Below are 13,649 nucleotides of genomic sequence, written 5' to 3' on the forward strand. Positions count from 1 at the left end.
AATATCTAAAAAATAATGTAACCAGTAGGGGTGGACGATATGGCTCTAAAATAATATCACGATATTTCAGGGTATTTTTGCGATAACGATATACTTGGCGATATAGGAAAACAGAAAAATCAATAAATTAATTTCAGGAATATAGTATAAGAGTATAACAGCATAATCATAATGTGGCAAAAAAAAATAATATAGCATGAAATAATATAATGCAGCTAAAAATATTGCAGAATATTTATTGCATGCATATAAACTGCAAACTAAAACAATTATACAATAAATACACCTAAAGCTTAACAGTAAATAACAGACTACTTTTAAGACAGAACATCTCTATTATCACAATATGGATTTTTAATATCACGATATTTCTGTGTCACGATATATTGTATATGATATAATATTGCCCACCCCTAGTAACCAGATAATCTGCCTCTGAGAGTCTTATTCTATTTGTAGTACTTCTCTTCTACAGCAAGCTGTGTGTGTGTGTGTGTGTGTGTGTTTATTGCTGAATAAGTGGGTTTTCATTAAAAGGTGTGTCCACAGACATCTGGACAGGTATAGAGTGCAGCAGTGTATGTTATGAACTGCAGGGAGATTACACACAGACACACACCAGCACTGCAGTGTGAACCCGTATTTACCCCGTCTGTCTGAACCGAGGCTGAGCTGTGTGTTGTTGCTGGAGCGGAGTGGAGTGGTGTGTAGGGGTGTGAGGGGTTAAGCGCTGTTGTTTTTCAGTGTGTTGTGCTGTGGAGTGCGTGCTGTCCCCTGGTGCCGGCGCTGCTAGCCTGAAGGTCCGTCCCCGCTGCTAAAGCGGCTGTTGTTCCCTAATTGCTTTAATAGCACCTGGCCTGTAATGGCGGGTAATTACGGTGCTGGAATTAGACAGCTACTTTCAACATCACTTAAAGGGCCAGGAGAGAGCCTCAGGTTGCTGTGTGTGTTGTGTTTGTGTGTGTTTTGTGTGTGTGCTGCATTTATTAATTGGACTTTATATTATTGAGTGAGCTGCTGACTATTGTGAGTCTTGCTGAGTGAAGCCTCACTGCATTTTCTAAAACCAAAACCAAGACCAAATCAAATAATGAATGAATTGGATTTTTCATTACAAAAAGAGAATCAAAACATGGCGGACACTGTGGGTCAAGTAATGTTAAAGTGTCAGTCTGTAATATTTAGTTTAGTTTAGTCTAAACTAAGAGCAGAAGCATTTCTGAGTGAAGAAAGGGATAAAATATTCTGTTTAATGGTACCACATTCGTTCTAAAAACTGGGGTGTCGGGACTTTTTTTGCGGGATTTCTTTTGGCCACGTCACGGGTCTTTACGTACTTATATCACACGTACAGCCTCCCACTATCAAACCTCTCTCCAATGGGGAAGTCCATCTTTTTATTTTTTTTTAATTTTTGCATAATTCAGTGTTGAGATGTAAGCAGTTATGCAGAGTGTGCGTTTGCTGTTTGGTTGCATGATATTTGGGGGAAAAAAACTGACATAAAAACTGACATGACTGTCTGAATTTCAGGGCATTTTCACACCTGTAGTTCTGTAGGTTTCTCTGGTCCGGATCAGTTGATGAGTTTTTTTAATTGAAATTTGAACGTGAAAAGTTCACCACTGCGCTTTTAAACAGTGTTTCCAATATATTTTATGAGCATAGTAAACTGAGTGGAGCGGCTGTGAGCAGTGAACACTGCACGTACAGAGCGTTCAGTGTGTAAACAGTTTAGCATGGAGCAGCAGCAGAGATAGCATTAGCTCATAGCAATGGTAGTTAGTTATCTTACTAATAAATCAATTAAAATAGTATATTTGATAGTTGATTCGGATCAAGGCCGGATCACGTTCTCACCCCAAAAGAAAAACGCTCCAGTTCATATGTATAGAGAACTACAGAATTCCGATTTTCAGATATTATGTGAAAATACTGTTTTATTTATATACAGCTCTGCAAATATTATGAATTTCTTACCAAATTTCTTACCAAATTGAAAACATCTAGAATATAATCAAGAGGAAGATGGATGATTACAAGCCATCAAACCAAGCTGAACTGCTTGAATTCTTGCACCAGGAGTGGCATAAAGTTATCCAAAAAGCAGTGTGTAAGACTGGTGGAGGAGAACATGCCAAGATGCATGACAGCTGTGATTAAAAACCAGTGTGATTCCACCAAATATTGATTTCTGAAATCTTAAACTTATCTAAAAAACTAATCTAAATATGAACTTGTTTTTTTGCATTATTTGAGGTCTGAAAGCTCTACATCTTTTTTGTTATTTCGGCCATTTCTCATTTTCTGCAAATAAATGCTCTAAATGACAATATTTTTATTTGGAATTTGGAAGAAATGTTGTCTGTAGTTTATAGAATAAAACAACAATGTTCATTTTACTCAAACATATACCTATCAAGAGCAAAATCAGAGAAACTGATCCAGAAACTGAAATGGTCTCTTTTATATATATATAATTTCCTGACTTGTATGGACTTGCACACTATGTAGGAACTAGTGTCTTATTTGGGATAAAGCCTCCAAGTTTAGCATGTTTATGAGAAGCATTCTTGTCTTTGTGGAGACAAATATGTTCTATTTTTTCTACTTTAACTTTTTAATTGCTGTAATTTAGAACTATGGATGGAAGTGTCTTTTAATTCTGTACATTCATATATGGATTATAAAAAGTATATGAAGTCCTCTTATAGGTGTGTTTACAAGTGTTTTAATGTAATTGAGTCATATAAAGTGTTTAATCTTTCAGATCTCCTGAGAGCTTTCAGTTGTTGTTTACAGGTTTAGTGAAGAATCCCTTTTGCCCTCCTTATATTGTTGCGGTGTATTGTAACTCTGTATGTGTGTTTGTGTGTGTGTGTGTTTGTGTACGTACATGTGTGTTGTTGAGTAAAAGGTCAAGGTTCTGTTTGAAGAGCAGAAGGAAAAAGTCAAGTGACGGGCCTTAGGGGCTCAGAGAGACAGAGGAAGACACTCCAGCTATCTCTCAAAGCCTTAGAGGCGCCGAGCTCAGAAAAATACATTAAAATTATATATATTTGATATATTATGAAACTGAAAGTTTCCACCTGTAATTTTCTAACATTACATTAGTTATTGTTTAGTTTTCACCTGTTAGATCCTGTTAGATCACTCTCAGAACTACAGTTTTCTAATTATTAACATCAGTTTCAATGGTCCTACAATAAAGCCCTGTGGAACGCCACAAGATCTGCTCTATCAACCAGTCACCACCAGTTCTGCACTACAGTTAATAGATAAATAAGGTAGTAAACACTGTAGTTCACTGCTCGGCTCTCTTGTTGTTTATTTTCCTCTGTTTAAATCATGATTCTGAGATTCTCAGTAGGATAAAATACTGTATACACCAGAAACAATAATCAAACGAACAACTTCTAAACCATCACACTAACTTACAGACTGCAAAAGAGCGGGAAAGCTCCTCACAACAGAAGAGTGAAGAATAATTGGTGAAAGATATGACGTATATGATATGTATATGTGTGGATTACACGTCTAGTTTACTGTGTATAAATAAGCGTGTGTGTGGTTTGTCTGCTCCAGAGAGTCCTATTTTTATTGCTATATTACAGCTTTTTTGCAGAGTATGTTTTGTGTGCATTTGCACATCTGTGTCAGCACTGGGTGAAGGTTAAAGCAGCTGTATGCATTTAATAGAATATTTTTAATACCCCTGATTTTGAAAGAATCAATGAAAAAAAATGAATGAGCAGGTGTCCCAACACTTTTGTCCATATAGTGTATCTGCATTATTTTCAGTTCAGTGCATTCAGAAATCCTTGCTCATAAATATGAGGTCATTCTAAGGCAGAAGCACAGATTCTGATTGGTTTAGTCGCTAGTTGGGGTCTCAGTGGTTTTTGGTTTGGTTGAGTTTTGTGATTTGATCTGTTCCTACATCAGCACTCCTGCGCAAACGTGTGTGTTTAGGCCTTCTCTTCCTTCTGTCCACTGTATTTCCTCTTGTAGTTGCACATCCTGGCCAAACGGGGGCGTTGTTATTCTGCTCTATGTGCTCACAGCGCAGGCCACCTGATGGTTAGCATCCACATTAGGGGCCCAAGTAGTGTGCTGTGCCTCTCCCTCGCTCTCTCTTGCTCTCTCTCTCCCTCACACACACACACCACCTGCAGATGTCCGTGGATAAGGCCGTTAGAGTAATCTGTTCCTTCAGGATGTTCCTCCATCTCTGTTTCCTGTTTAGATTCATATTTAGATGGAGGAACTCGCTCACGAGTTTTGTCTTGGAATTGCAGAATATTTTCATTAGTGTGTGTGTGTGTGTGTGTGTGTGTGTCTTACTCTCTGTATGAATCCCTGAGTCAACACAAAAATTAATGTTACTATTGTTATGTATTTAAACAAATATTGTATTTAATAGACATATTATAGGCACTTAAAATGTACATAGGCAGGGAAATAAACAAATAAACGTACACATGTACACACACATATATATATATATATATATATATATATATATATATATATATTATATAGAGCATGTATTTTCTCATAGGTTATTATATTTAAGTATGTATGCGTCTATGTATACATATATACAGCTCTGGAAAAAAAATACGAAATTCTTCAGTTTCTGAATCGGTTTCTCTGATTTTACTATTTATAGGTATATGTTTGAGTAAAACAAACATTGTTGTTTTATTCTATAAACTACGGACAACGTTTCTCCCAAATTCCAAATAAGAATAGTGTCATTTAGAGCATTTATTTGCAGAAAATGAGAAATGGCCGAAATAACAAAAAAAAATTTGCCAAGCTTTCAAACCTTAAAAAAATGCAAAGATCATTTTCATAAAGTTTTAAGATTTCAGAAAACAATATTTGGTGGAACAACCCTGGTTTTTAATCACAGTTTTCATGCATCTTGGCATGTTCTCCTCCATCAGTCCTTCACGTCGCTTTTGAAGAACTTTATGCCACTGAAAATGAAATTCAAGCAGTTCAGCTTGGTTTGATGGTTGTGATCATCCATCTTCCTCTTGTTTATATTCCAGATGTTTTCAATTTGGTAAAATTAAAGAAACTCATCCTTTTTAAGTGCTCTTTTATTTATTTTTTTCCAGAACTGTAAATAAATTGTGTAGTGTTTTTTATATTTCTTTTTAATATCATGTATAAATACATGCAGCATAATGGTATGTGATTACATGTAGTAACATATAAACAGTACTAATGAAATGTATGTGCGTCCCACCGTTTCGGTGTGGTATAAAAACCTGTGTGTGTGTGTGTGTGTGTGTGTGTGTGTGTTGTGGAATATGAATTGTGAGCAGTCCGTATCCGTGACGCTGTGTTTGGCTGGTAAACGGGATTAGGCCTGGCGTGTGTGTGTGTGTGCCGGCCCGTCCCTGTGATTCCGGATTTTGCTGGATTTGTGAATCCGGTTTTCCACATGATTCCCGTCCCCTCGGCCGACCCGATAAGACTTCAAACAGACGCTGTTAATTAATAATATGTTTACATTAGACATGGTCATCTCCAGCTTTACAGCCCTATTCTCATTAACCACCGCATGCTACTCACTGTGTGTGTGTGTGTGTGTGTGTGTGTGAGATTTAAAGAGACACTCTTAACAAAGCTAAGCTTACAAAGCTAATTAGAAGGAGATACATCAGATCAGATGGTCAAGATACTGAGAGAGAGAGGGAGAAAGAGAGAGAGAGGGAGGATTTATATAAATGAAAGACAGTTAGTTTTCTAAGTTTTCTCCATGAATTTATAGCAGTTAAGTTTGTGTGCGTGTCTGTGTGTGTGTGTGTGTGCTTTACCAGGGCAAACCTTGGTTTGAAAATCGGAGACTGAATACAGTTCAGTCATCTACAGCTATGGAAAAAAATAAAAGACCACTTAAAAATAATGAGTTTCTTTGATTTTACCTAATTTGAAACCTCTAAAATATAATCAAGAGGAACATGGATCATCACAACCATCTGACCAAAGCAGAACTGCTTAAATTTCTGCAGCAAAAGTGGCATAAAGTTATCCAAAAGCAGTGTGTAAGACTGGTGGAGGAGAACGTGCCAAGATGCATTAAAAATGTAATTAAAAACCAGGGTTATTCTACCAAATATTGATTTCTGAACTCTTCATTCTAAATTCTTAATCTTCATTTTTTCCTGATCTGTATACTGTTCTTGCTGGAGCTTAATCTACTGATGTACTGATTTACTGATGAACTGATTTGTTTGATATACAGTGTGATTAATATAAAGATGATGTGGCATCTCTCATATCCTGCTAATGAAGTTAAAAGTGTTAAACAAACCAAAATACTCTGTGAAGAATTTAGGTGCTTTTTCTGGGGTGCTGTTAACTTGCAGTTTCTGAGGCTGGTAACTCTGATGAACTTATGCTGTGCAACAGGGCTTACTCTTGCACTTCCTTTCCTGGGGCAATTCTGATGAGTGCCAGTTTCATCATTACAATGTTTTTGTTAGTCTTTGCAGTGACTGCGCTTAAGGATACTTTCAAAGATCTTTAAAGTCTTTGGTTTGATTGATCTTTGTTTTTCAAAGTCATTTTCTTTGCTTCTTTGCTTAGTTGAATAGTTCTTGTCATAATATGGATTAGAATGTTACTCAAATAGAGCTATTTAATGTATACCAACTCTACCTCTTCACAACTTTACAACTGATGCTCTCAAGCACATTAAGAGGCAATAAGTTCAAGTAATTAACTCTTGACGAGGCACAGCTGTTAACTGTAAACTAATAAGTTCTTTTTTTTTGTATCATTGTTTGGTACAAAGACGTATGCTCACATCTTGCTTTCTCTCTCGCTCTTTCTCTCTCTCTCTCCCTCCCTCTCCCTCCACAGCCTAGTCCGGTACCCAGTCCAGTTCTGGGGGGACGACCGAACGCCTCGCAGTCTCTGCTGGTGTGGTGCAGAGAAGTGACCAAAAACTACAGAGGCGTGAAAATCACCAACTTCACCACGTCCTGGAGGAACGGCCTGGCCTTCTGCGCCCTGCTGCACCACTTCAGACCAGACCTTATGTAAGTATCACACACACACACACACACACACACACACACATCTACGTGCCCCATGGTATAATGCCCCATATGTAGCGCTATAAAAAGGTTTTAGTGTAGTGTGTCCAGCGGTATTAGCATTAGCTGCTAACAGCGCTAAGCACACGCTTTTTGGCCATCCAGAGGTGTAGCCTGCTGCTAACCCTGGCGCAGCATTAGCATTAGCCGCTAACCACATAACCACAGTGCTAGCTCTTTCACTTTTCAGAGGTGAGTATACTATACTGTACTGGACTGTAGTCTGTGTGTTTTCCGTGTTAAAAGAAGCTAGCGGTTATTCGCTAAAGCTAAGGCTCCAGCTTTAGTGGAAATCGGCATAGCATAGTTTACTGTAAATAAATGGTAGTGCTTTACTCACCCAAGTAAACAGTTTTGACCTTAAAATATATATATATTTTTTTTACTATAGTTTTGTTTACTTAACTTAGCTTAACAGGTGTCACATCTCAGTGGAAGACGTGGCCTTATGTATGAAAATTGGTCAGAAAATAGATGTTTTTTTATAGATGTTTTTTTTATAGTTTTTTCATCCCCGGACGCGTTTTTCTGTTTTTTCCGTTTTTTTCAGTATTACAAGTTTTAGTAATTTTCTTTGGTTGTGTGGAGAATTTCGTTTTTTTTTTTTTTTTTGAAATTCGTTAGATTATATTTTTGTCAACATTTTGGGTTTATTTTCGTTTGTTATTTTTCTAATAATAATAGTAAATACATAATTGATTTCCTTTTTTTGGAGGGCGAATAATAAAAGTAACGCAATAGTTACTTTTACTGGTAACTAGTTACTTTTATAGTGGAGTAACTCCGTTAGTAACTCAGTTACTTTTTTGGAGAAGTAACGAGTAACTATAACTAATTACTTTTTCAAAGTAACGTGCCCAACACTGCATATGAGCACAGACCAACACCAAGAGCTCCCTCTGTTGCTGCATGCGGGTAATGCTTTTTGAGTTTGCTGGAATTTACAATGTTATTACAGCATTTACAGCTCATATCACAGTAACTATAACAATATTAGATTTATACAGATTTATAAAAGAATATTTCCAAAGAATGAGGTCCAGATGGCCAACGGATGAACCAGGTGAACTCTCTAGGAAATTACGTTCTGCATTCACACGTGAGCTCACGCACACATTACCCAGGTTTTGTATTAGGAGGCTGGAATTCTCTTCCTTCCCCTTTTGGCAACTGCTCAAAATCTCGGTTCTTTTAAATCTCTGTTAAAGATGTTCCTTTTTTCCCCACTTGTTATCTTGTACTTTTTAACAAATTTGTAAAGCGTCCTTGGGTTTGGGAAAGGCTCTATATAAGTTGAACTTATTATTATTATTATTATTATTATTATTATTGTTATTATTATTATTTATTATCAGCCATTATTCATTATATACATTTTTTCTTTTTCTTTTTTTTTCTTTTTACTTATTCTGCCAAACAAACAAGGTCCTTTATTTTGACATTTTTGACTAAATAAAATGTCCTTTGGAAGTACAAAACTAACACATACACACACACACACACACAGGCCTTCTATTCTCTAACACACAAGCTGTGTACCTGTTTACTTGCTCGTCTTATTTACCGGGGGTCCTTATTAACGGATTATGGATGTGATTACAGCTTCCATCGTTTATTACATACCTGACCCAACAGTTTACTGTCATTACAAACACACACACACACACACACACACATACACACACACACACACACTCACACACTCATTCACAAATGCTCATCAATATCATAGAGGGATTACGCTTCTTCACACACACCACCCTACACTACACACAAACTCACACCTATAGAGCTTTTCTCTGCAAGGGGCATGCAGAGTGTGTGTGTGTGTGTGTGTGTGGTCTATTACGTTGTGTGTGTGTGTGTGTGTGTGTGTACGAGATGATGAATCTAATCCCTCTGTCGAGTTTGCGAGTGTTCATGAATCTGCTCTCATCAGCATGACTCAAATCCTCCTTAATTACAACATTTACACAAGCTAGCCCTACTCTGGCCCACCACACACACACACACACACACACACACACACGTACAGTTATTCCCCCTATCCCCCTCCACCCCCCAAAGTCCCTCTCTATACGCATTCTGATTTAGCACATGCTAATAGATAACCCGTTTGATAGAAAAGGATTTGTAGTTAATTATTTAACCTTCTTACATATTTATGTATTTCTTGATTTTATATTTTACAGATAAACAACAATGTATAGATAGTTTTCTGTGTGTTGCCTGATAAAGGGTGCGCCAGTGAGCCCATAATGTATTATTTATATAAAATGTGTACTGAGCCAAAATTCACTTTTATATAAAACAAAATGAAAAATATTATATTGCTGATAGAATAAACCTATTTGACTAGAGTGGTGCAAACCCCCGACACTGAGCTGTAGAGAAGTATAACTGCTCACTAATACTCTTGTGGCTGAATGCAATCAAGTCCCTACAGCAATGCTACAAAAACTACCTGGAAGCATTTCCTGGACAGTACAAACAGTTACTAACCCCACCAGGGCGATGACAGCTAGCGGTTCATTCCACGTAGCTTGTTTTAACACAATAAGTGCACAGGCTACAGGCCAATAATATTCACTTCTGAACAGCAAAAGAACTAGCACATTAATGCTAAGGCTGCTCCAGAAGTGCTAGCCGGTGTTAGCAGCAGGCTACAGGCTGATAATACTCTGAATAACCTCTGAATTTTCGAAAGAGGTAGCACTTAGCGCTGTTAGCGGCTAATGCTAATACTGCTAAAACTAAACTGAAACTTCTGTATAATGCTGTACTTCAGCAAAGTGGCTTTACTGCTCCTTACAACCTGACTGGTAAAATTCATACATAAGGCACACTGGATTATAAAACGCACTGACAATTTTTGGGAAAATTAATGGATTTTAAGTGCACCTTATAGTGTGCAAAAATATAGAACATTTGAAAAAAAAGAATATTAATAGGGTAACATATAAAATATTAATAATTTCACATAAATACATGAACAAAAGAAAAAAAACTAAACAGAACAATGAAAATGAATAATTAAAGAATAGAATAAATAAACCTTCTTCCCCATTGTTCTTTTATATTGGTTAGGCAGTGTTTGTTTATTTATTAGTTTTTCAAACTGTAATTTGCTGTCAGCAAGTCAGGTAAGTAATTCCACTCTTTTAATAGCTCTGTAGATTATTATTGTACACACACAGTTAGTTTTGTGTTTTTTTTTTTTGGTTATTTAAAATTATATTATGCTTGAATGTCTTGTGGTATTGGTTTCTCTCTCGTTTATCTCTTTAAAATGACCTAATCAGTGCAAGTTTAATCGAAAATGTTCCTCTGTAGTGCAATTTTAGTCATACATTTACCTCAGTAGTGCAACTTTAGTCATAAATTTACTTTAGCTGTGCTGTTCTAGTCACACATTTAGCTAGCTACTCCAGCAGTGCTGTTTTAGCCGTAAAACTACCTCTGCACTTCTGCTCAATACACAATGTGGAGTCACTGTTGCTGAAAAATCTGATTATTTATTTGTATAATTTTCTGCAATTTTCTGTTATTGTGACATCCTTAGTACGTGTGTGTGTGTGTGTGTCTTTGTCTGTGTGTTTTTTGCGAGACTGAGGGAAGTTTTCCCAGCTTTCCGACGACACGGAGTGGAAAAGCCTGAAACGACATGGGATTATTAAGAGTTTGAGGCCTGTCCTGAGGGTCCGGCCTCCCCCCCTGCCTTTTTACTCTTTTAAACCGAGCTCGGAGCGAACGAGTGCGTGCGAGAGAGTCGTGGGGGGGGTGAAAGCTTTAGTTAGACGAGAGTGAAGCAGCATGTTATTCATTCTCCCTCCTCGCTATTAGTTTTGTCAATTGCACTGCTGTAAAATTACATGGTACAGTTCTAACCCCATTACACGAGTCCCATACTTAAAGCTAACTCTCTCTCTCTTTCTCTCTCTTTTTGTCCCTCTCTCTCTCTCTCTCTCTCTCTCTCTCTCTCTCTCTCTGTGCCTCCTAGTGACTACAAGGCTCTGAATCCTCAAGACATTAAAGAAAACAACAAAAAGGTAAACACTCCAGCACCCCTCCCTCTCACATCTCCCATTAACACACTAATACGGGTGTGTGTTGGTGTGAGTGTGTGTGTATATGTGTGTGTCCATCTGTGTGTGTGTGTGTGTGTGTGTGTGTATGTGTGTTTGTGTGTGTGTTGTCAGTAATCCTCCTCATAGGTGACTTTTTTTTTTTTAGTTTTAAATCTCACCCGCTCCCACCCAGCGCTCTCTAATTGCCACTTTCAGAAGGCGGCTCCCCTGCCGACATGGATGGAAAGTGTGCGAGAGTGTGTGTGTGTGTGTGTGTTTGTATTTGTGTGAAGCGAAGTATGTGCATGTGTGTTTGAGTGTGTGTGAACGAAAAGAGGAGAAAAAGTCACCTGGGAATTGTAAGATAGCATCATAATTCAAAAACATGTGAATAAACTAAACATCACACTCTTTAGGGCGAGAGAGCTTGAGCTACAGTGCGAGAGAGAGAGAGAGAGAGAGAGAGAGAGAGAGAGAGAGAGAGAGAGAGAGAGAGAGAGAGAGAATGCGGTAGAGAGATATTCCTCTAGAGATGGCGGCATAAAAGCAGTGAAAGAGTGGAGAAAGGATGAGGTACATGGTGTGTCAAAACATATTCTAATCCCAGGAGCACACTTCCTTTCCCGCTTTGTGGATTTCAGAGTGTGTGTGTGTGTTGGTTTGTGGTTTAGGTCTAGCTTAGCTGTAATCCAGTTAGGACTCTGAGAGAAGCGTAGAGAGAGGAAAGTGAGATAGAGAGAGAGCGCGAGAGCTGGGATGTTTCCCACAGAAGTGCTTTAGATACACACCAGCAGATCTATTAGACTTTACCCAGCAGCCATAACATTAAAACCGCCCTACTAATATTCATTAGGCCACCCTTATGCCACCGAAACAGCTCTGACACATCGAGGCATGGGTTCCACAAGACCTCTAGAGGTGTGCTGTGGAATCTGCAACACCAAAACATTTGGGACGGATTGAAACAACCTGGTGTCCACATATGTGGACATCATATTTTGGTTTTTCTAGATCACAACACTAAATTGTGCTCTACAAGGGCTTGGTGTCCTCATATGAGGCCATTATACTGTCACTTAGTGGTGGCAGAAGAGTTTAACACGTTACAGTCTCGAGTTTTGATCAGAAATTAAATGAACAGTAAAAATTTTTTTCGAAAACTCCACATTTTTTGAGACAAAGTTTCTTCGGGTACCAAAATTTTTGGTGACGAAAATTTTTCGGGTCCCAACGTTTTTTTTACACAAAGTTTTTTCGGGTCCCAAAATTTTTTGAAAACCCCAAATTTTTTGAGACAGAATTTTTTTCGGGTACCAAAATCATTTTCTCAGAAATTGCATCATGTAAAAAAGATAATTCTTTGTTTTTACAAAAATCAGGTGCCAATTAGCCCAAATAGCAAAGAGAAATAAAAAGTTGACGCCATGAAAGAGTTCAGGTCTTAAGAGGATAAGTCCTAATTTTAAGTTGCAAGAACCCTGTTGCCGGTCACCAGTTGTTTGTTTCTTGAAACACTTCATTTCTCAGGGTTTTCACATTTTATGGCATTTAGCTGATTCTCTTGTCCAGAGCGTCTTACAAGTTTATACCTATTACAGCAGTTGGCCAATGTAAATTTAGGAGTCTTGCCCAAGAACTCTAATTGGTGTTGCGCATCATAGTGACTTTAACTGGGAATTAAACCCTAGCCTTCCACATGATGTGGTAATTAGCTCACTGGCAGGTAGTGGTGTTATCCACTACGCCACACCAATAAAAATAAGAATAATTTAAGGAGTTATAAACGATAGTGTAGGATTTATTTTTTAAATAAATTATTTATTTGTTTGTTTGGAACGACACACTTGAGTGTTTCCTCAACATGACGGTGCGAGCATTCTCACTGCGCGAGTGCAGCAGAGTCTGTAGTAAAGTCTGTGATCCTTGAAAATGACGTGATCGGCCCCGATTTTAGATCACATGAAATCGGGGACAAGATCTAGATCAGTATCGCTATTGTGTTGCTTTTAGATGTTGGTAAGAAAATCTGCAGTTTTCTTTCCCATAGAATTTTGTTAGTACTTTTGTCTTTTATTTTTGTGAAGACCTGTTGTTCCCACATATTAAGCTAAACAAAGTATTTCTCTCTCTCTTTCTCTCTCGCTCTGTCACACACACACACACACACACACACACACACAAACACACACACACACACAGAGAGAGACTCAGCCTTCAGGCCATCTGGACATACCAGATACCTGCAGCTACTTCCGGAAAAATCATTTCCTGAGCATATTCTCTCTCTCTCTGTCTCTCTCTCTCTTTTCCCCTCCCTCTCTCTTTCTCTCTCTCTCTTTTTTCCTCTCTCTCTCTCTCTCTCTCTCTCTCTCTCTCTCTCTCTCTCTCTTAGTGAGTGATAACCCCTATGGCCCTGGTGTGGAATGAATGCTATGGTGTAACAATAGCTAGTGCTGAGGGGGGA

General features: G+C 38.0%; 1 protein-coding gene across 6 annotated transcripts in view; it reads left to right on the forward strand.

Moving 5' to 3' along the window:
- The window catches only part of ehbp1 (EH domain binding protein 1), a 248,288-nt gene that overhangs the window by 111,152 nt on the left and 123,487 nt on the right, over window positions 1-13,649 (forward strand). For all 6 annotated transcript variants that reach the window (XM_022672775.2, XM_022672778.2, XM_022672780.2 and 3 more), the window contains 2 exons: window positions 6,883-7,061; window positions 11,119-11,167. In XM_022672775.2, coding sequence (XP_022528496.2) covers window positions 6,883-7,061; window positions 11,119-11,167 — 228 coding nt within the window. The remainder of the gene's footprint in view (window positions 1-6,882; window positions 7,062-11,118; window positions 11,168-13,649) is intronic.

This window comes from Astyanax mexicanus, chromosome 14, assembly GCF_023375975.1.
Source record: "Astyanax mexicanus isolate ESR-SI-001 chromosome 14, AstMex3_surface, whole genome shotgun sequence".
Classification (NCBI taxonomy): domain Eukaryota; kingdom Metazoa; phylum Chordata; class Actinopteri; order Characiformes; family Acestrorhamphidae; genus Astyanax; species Astyanax mexicanus.